Source organism: Curcuma longa, chromosome 13 (genome assembly GCF_044706935.1).
Source record: "Curcuma longa cultivar G26 ecotype Majalengka, Jawa Barat chromosome 13, ITB_CL_G26_1.1, whole genome shotgun sequence".
NCBI lineage: Eukaryota > Viridiplantae > Streptophyta > Magnoliopsida > Zingiberales > Zingiberaceae > Curcuma > Curcuma longa.
Genome location: NC_133873.1, coordinates 4,233,172 through 4,239,732, shown reverse-complemented (window position 1 = coordinate 4,239,732; position 6,561 = coordinate 4,233,172). Strand labels below are relative to the sequence as shown.

General features: G+C 41.6%; 1 protein-coding gene across 2 annotated transcripts; it reads right to left on the bottom strand.

Moving 5' to 3' along the window:
• Positions 1-866: 866 nt before the first annotated feature.
• LOC141844241 (uncharacterized) lies at positions 867-3,234 on the bottom strand. Of its 2 annotated transcripts, XM_074732274.1 has the most exons (4): positions 3,197-3,234; positions 2,958-3,058; positions 2,802-2,877; positions 867-2,675 (listed from the first exon to the last, which is right to left on the bottom strand). In XM_074732274.1, the coding sequence occupies exons 2-4, from the start codon at positions 2,994-2,996 to the stop codon at positions 1,264-1,266; spliced, it is 1,527 nt and encodes a 508-aa protein (XP_074588375.1). In that variant the 5' UTR covers positions 2,997-3,058; positions 3,197-3,234; the 3' UTR covers positions 867-1,263. The 2 variants fall into 2 exon arrangements, with proteins under 2 accessions (XP_074588375.1, XP_074588374.1); XM_074732273.1 differs by lacking the exon at positions 3,197-3,234 and having other exon boundaries at positions 2,958-3,117.
• Between the last annotated feature and the right edge of the window lie 3,327 nt (positions 3,235-6,561).

Here is a 6,561-nt window from a genome sequence, read left to right as displayed (position 1 = left end):
AAGGACATTGATTGGATTGGACAGCTCTTAAACAAAGTCCTCGAGGTTACTGTGAAGAACTTGACTGATACCCTCCGTACGTGCAAATTCTGACACCGTTGCATGCCTAGATTCATGCACTACATTTGCTCGCCTACCCCAGAGTCAAGATGCTCACGCTCCTCCGCCTCTCCTCCTCCCCTCGCCGACTCTCCCAATCCAATCCTGAGGCCTGAGGGAGGATATCGTGAATTGAATCGGCAGTACAGTTTGGGTCAAAAGTTTTGGGGAGACGAGTTGCATGGAGAGAAGCGACTGAGTAACTAAAGTAAAGAAAACTGGAGGAGGGCATCATTCCATGCTCCTTAGCTCTTCCCCCAACGCCCCACCTCCAGCATCACTCTCTCTCTCTCTCTCCACTCAGATGGTTTTTTTAAACATCCCAAGGCATAGGTTACGTGATTCCTCTGTCTCCTGCTTGTGCTCCTTCCAAGTTCCTGACTTTTTCATCTTGAAATTTTGCTGGCAGTCTTCGAAAACTGTATGCATTTTATGTCAAGTTGTTCTTATACACTACTACCTACTCCTAGAACGAGACTGCCGGAGTAGGAATGTGATCATTCCTCATGTTGACATTGTTAAATCTCTGCAAAAACCTGTCTCCACTTCCGGGGTTCGAGTGCCTTGTAGCTTGCTTGCCTTTTTCCATTTCATTTTGCTGTGAGCTGAGCGATTCTGGATTTCATCTTTCCGGCCTTACCTAAAATTTTGATCCTTTGTCTGATACTGAACCAGGGCATTACAGCTTGTGGGATTGGAGAAGACAGAGACAGAAATGGAACAATACTCAGTTGACATTTTTGTAGACATTGATCGTTATTACTATAATTCTGAACTTGTAAAACACATATTGACACATAAAGGAGAGCTTGAACGCTCTCTCCGACCAGTGATCATCACAATCCCTAACAAAGCCAAATACAACTTATCTAATGCTTAATAGTTTTCTATCTAAGTTGCACTTGAAAACATATATAGACTTTTACCTAAAACAAAGGTGAGAATTAAGGGGAAAAATAGTAAATTACTGATTGTTGATGTGGTATTTGCAGCAGGCTGCAGACTCTCCACTACTGTGCTTTCCTTTGGATGACAATTTTCCCACCCAATGAACTGGTAAAGAGAGATCAAACTGGATCGTGGATGCAATCGAAGTGGCAAATTACAACACCAAACAAGAACAGCGAAGCGGCAGTTCCAATTCAGCAAGAAAGGTTGGATTTTTCACATGATTGTGCAGCTGCTGTCGGTGTTCTCGTCACTGAAGTAGTTGTATGGGTCGCCGTGGTGCGGCGGCGCCATCGTCGGCGGGGGCATGTTCATGCTGTAGTAGGCCGGGATCGGCGGCCGAGCATAACCCATCATGGGTGGCTGAAAGGCGCGATCTTGCGCCGCGTTCATCATCATCATCCTCTGCTGCTGTTGCTGTTGTTGCTGCTGCATCATGGCGGCCATGTACTGCTGTTGCTGTTGTTGCTGCTGCATCATGGCGGCCATGGACTGCTGCTGGTAAGGGTTGGCGGCCGCGATGGCTTCCGATGGCGGCGGCGCCATGCCTCCTTGGTAGTAACCAGCAGGAGGCGGTCCTCCGGCCGAGAGTCCTTGCACGGCTGCGGCAGCAGGAATGTTTCCCATATGGCCCATGGCGGGATGGGGATGCATGTTGCCGGCGGCGATCTGAGGCCCCATTGCCATGCCTGGGAAGCCTTGGCCCATCATCCTTGGGTTAACCGCGGGATGGCCACCGGCGACGCCGGCCTCATTCTTCCCACCCCCTTTCTTACCTCCATTACCGCCAGGATTAGGGTTGTAGCCGCCGCCCCCATTAGTACTTCCCGTGCCCTTGTTATTATTTGGTCCATTTTTGCCCTGTTGCTGTCCGCCTCCGCCATTCTTCCCCCCGCCACCACCGCCATTATTCTTGGTGGCAGATCCACCTCCGCCGTCGCCCTTTTTACCACTCTTCGTCTCATTATTATTCCCCACGGCTTTCCCCTGCACAGGAGCTTCTCCCCCTTTCTTCCCATTCCCGCCCTTCTTATCTTGTGCCGTCGCCGCGACCGCCGGCTTGATCTTGATGTCCTTGAAATCGTCCTCAAGATCAGCGTCGAAGCAGTCGAACTCATCCATCTCGTCGTCGTCCTCCTCGTAATCATCGTCGTAGTCGTCCTCGTCGTCGTCGTAGACGTCGTCGCAGCCTTTGGGGGGCAAGCCAAAGTTGGCGGCTTTAGGGTTTTTCTGCGGAGGGAAATTGAAGCCCCCCTTGAGCTGAGGAGGCATATGCAAGTCATTGGATCCCTTCATCTGCTGGAATTGCTGCAGCTGTTGCTGGAGCAGCATCTGCTGCTGTGGAGTGAGCTGGGGAAGCTGGGGTTTCTGCTCCTTGCCGCCGCCATTTCCTCCTCCACCACCACCTCCTCCACCACCACCCTTTTGGGGCTTTCCGTTCTCCTTCTGCTGCCCCTTGCCGTTCTGTGGCTGAGGCTTCTGTGCCTCCTTACTGCTGCCGTTGCCAGCACCAAGCAGCTCCGCATGCTTACCAGCCTTAGCAAGCTTTTTAATGAGCGTTGCAGGATCAACATTGCCTGACACAGTCACCTTCCCCTGTTCTGCATCTATGTTGGTCGTGTACACCCCTGCTCACACAAGCAATCCAAACAAGAAACCATGAAAACAAACGGAATCAAACAAGAAGAAATCGGCACTGGTCGATCCAATTGCCGAAAAAAGGTAACCACACAGCAATCTTGCAGGTCATGCACCTTCAATTTTGTGGAGCAGTTTCTTAACCTTCTTCTTGCACCCATCACAGTGAATGTTCACTTTAAGAGTGCACGTCTGCAAACAAAGATAGCCATTCCAAGTTAAGATCTTGATCAGTGAGACAGAGAGAGAGAGAACAAAGTAAAGAGATTTACTTGTATCTTGAGGAACTTGATGTCTTCTTCTTTACTCATCCCTCACAGCTCCGGCGAAGAAAGAAAATGCGAGATGTGCTTCAAGACCAAGCGCAATCGTGCTGCGAGAACGAAGACAAAAGAAGAAAACAAGTGAAGAAAAAACAAGATCAAGAGGGAATTCCTTATCGCTTGGCGAAGCTTGTCAAGGAAGAGTAGAAAAACAGGAACAAGAAAGATCATGAGATCATAAATTTTACCAGTCGAGAATGTTGATACTTGATAGTAATAATATGACAGCATTCTGCTACCACTCAGAGCTGGTGAGGTGTGTTCTTAACACTGCTCTTGTTCACGTGATTCACACGTGACATTCAGTCCTCCTCTATAACCCTATCCTTTTTTCACATAATGATAGAAAATTGTACCTTTTATTTATTTAAAAAAAAAAGGCTCCTAATTTCGGCCTTTCTTTTTTTAATTATCTTTTAAACTTTAAGTTCGTAAATTATGAACAGAGAAAGGACTTTTGATGTGTATTTTATATATTCTACGTGTAAAGACATTCTTCAGTGGGATCTCTGTGGACTCCATAAATTAAGTCAAAAACCAGAATAAATTCAACTTATTAGACAAAAAAAAACTCCATAAACTCTGCATTAAACTGTGAAGGTAAACTACTGCATTAAACAGTTTCTGAAGGACCTCTCAAATTACAATGTTTTCATCCATAGACTTGATCCTTGCCGATGTGCTTCATGACAATGATCAGTTGCTGTCGACTGCTGAGCCTGAGCAATCCGTGTTGTAACCTACAAGATGGCTCTTACTGCATGGATTCGTGTACTCTAACAACTATGACATCAGAGTCAGATTCATGTCTACCTTGATTTATGTAAAACTAGATCGCAGAGCTGATCGAGAGTGATAATGGCATGAGTTGAAGAAACTGCAAGGGCTGATGTTGCTGTCTCGTCCTGCTGCATAGCATCAATGTGTTATATTTTGACATTCACCGAAGTCTTTCAGGCTGACGCATGATCTGAGGTAACTCTTGGAGGCTTGTCACATACATGGACACACAGCCTGAATCACCCTCTACAGTCGTCTACTTTGTTATTGATGATATCCGAAGTTATTCCTGAGCACTAATCTCTCTTTCCGATCCGCTAATTTCTTTTCCCAAACACTTAACCTTCTTCTTATGACCAGGGATGCTACATTATATGCACAATTGTAGTAATCAGGATGCTACAGTAATTGAGATGCTATTGTATTCGGGATGTTACGGTACCCTCGATGCTATAGTACTTAGAATGCTATAGACGGTGATGCTACAATTTTGGAGGTGCTACAATACTATAAAGCTATAGTGCTTGACGAAGTAGTCTATTCTCCCGAGCATTCGGCATGCATTTAATAAATTTCCATTCGGACTTAAGAAATTCAGAAACTCGACCTCAACTTCTGACAACTTTCAACGATAACAATCTATCTGTCAATAGACAGACAATATCAGTGTATGGTCTAATTATCGCTCTTGTCTTCTAACATTTCGACATTATTAGGTAATATGTGGAGATTCTTTTCCATTGGTTATATATTGATTTGACAGAAATAAGTGAAGGACGTTGATTCATTTTTCATGAGCAGAGATGACTCTTCTCCTTAAAAGTTTTCTTTTCTTTAAATACTTTTTTTCTCTTGCATCTCTATGAGTTTTTGATTTCTTCACGTACTATTAATTTGAGTGTCGAAATGGTGCTCCCGGAGCATAGCTGAGTTGGTTACAACGGAGCAGAGTTGTAGAAGAGGGCAAGGGTTCAAATCTTGACGAAGCTGAGACAATACCCTCCTCCGTCGTGGCCAACTATAACTTCTCGATTTGTCTTCTCACATGTGGTCGTGGGGCCAACCGTGTGTGGGCCACTGGAATGACGGATTCTATTTTTTGTAGAAGAAGAGTATTGTCGAAATGACCAACTGTAACTTTTCGATTTATCTTTTTACATATAGTCGTGAGATCGACCGTGTAAGGCCGTTGAGATGACGGATTTCAATTTTTGATTGAAAAGAATGTTGAAATGGCCGCATCGATTTCTATCGATCAATCCTATGTTTGTGCTCTCAGGTCATGATCATCGAATCTTGAACTTGATCGAAGGTGATCGAAGCTTTCGAGAAAGGAGGAGCTCTAGTAAAAAAAATATTAATATATATATATATATATATTTGAATGGCAATCAAAAACGAACCTTTTAAATAAAAATATAAAATATCATTATTCCACTTTGCACAAAGATCCTGCAAATTTATTTGTATAATTACACTCCACCAGAATTCATAAATACAGCAGAATGAATGAATGAATGAATCAAAGATTGCTTTCGTGGAAAGCATATAGCTACTGATTTCTTTCCTGAAAGAGGGAAAGGTAAGTCTGTCATAAATATTATTTATTGCTACTTGTTTATCTTTTTCTGTAATTACATTGAATGAATGTTTTCTCTTTCAGAACTTATTTAGAATTTAGTTCCAACAAAAAGGCAAAGCTGTGCTCTTAACTCTTCGTATATTTGTCCACAAGTCTTGGATTCAAGGATTCTGAACTAATCAAATATTCTTGAATAAATTTGATTAGTTATAATTAAATGAATAAATTTAAATAATTCGTTCATGAATAAAATTGATAATCATATAAATGAATCAAATATTATTTATTTTGATGTGCTATCATATTTCAGCAGTATTGTATCCTCCAGAACACAAGGACCTTGCACAGGAAATAACATCATGTCTGTCGAAAAATTAGGCAAAGATTCCTCGACCCACAAGCAAAGTCGATGGGCTGGCAAAAATAATAATTGCACAAAGAAATCAATTTTATTAATGCCTTTAATTTACTGATCACATTGATCTCCATTATGACAGCTGCAGAGAACTGCCAGTGGAGCCAATCACCCTCGTCTATCCATTTCCCATGCATCTTAATCATTCAAATGTATTAAAAGTATTTAATTTATCATCTAGACATTTTACCATAGAGCAAAGCATCATCAAATTTTCAAAAAATACTCTTAAATATTTCTAAAGTGTTTGTTTTAATAATATTTTAGTGGTAAAGATCAAGAATGAGTGTAATAATTATCTTATTTTATTATTTTGTTAGTCAAAGATCAAAGTGTTGGACAAAACAATTTAATGATTTTTTTTTTTTTTCATGTATATGATTTTTATGATCCAATTAATCATGGACAATCCAACTTCACAAACTAACTACTAGATAAATTCAAAAAGTACAAGTGGATGTTAGGGCAAATCGTGAGTATTTGAGTAAACCATTGAATACTTTACTATTGCACGGATTTATAGATCTTTTAGTGAACTGTGAACACAAAGATGATGATATATAATATTATCATGTTGATCGCTAAGCGGCGGTTAAATTATTTTTGACTAAAGTGGTCATTAAATAGCCAAAATCAAAGAGCAAGAGACATGAAAATTTTATCAAGTTATTTAAGACAAAATCCCTTAATGGCATTCTAGTGATTGAAATTAAAAGTAAATTAAAGCCATAATAAATAAACTTATGAGGGCATCATGAACAGGTGGTATAGTTGTA

Coding starts and splice junctions, on each gene's coding strand:
- LOC141844241 (XM_074732274.1), bottom strand. CDS start 2,996: ATGAGTAAAGAAGAAGACATCAAGTTCCTCAAGATACAA. Junction 2,878..2,957: donor TCAAGTTCCTCAAGATACAA/GTAAATCTCTTT, acceptor CTTTGTTTGCAG/ACGTGCACTCTTAAAGTGAA. Junction 2,676..2,801: donor ACTGCTCCACAAAATTGAAG/GTGCATGACCTG, acceptor TTGTGTGAGCAG/GGGTGTACACGACCAACATA.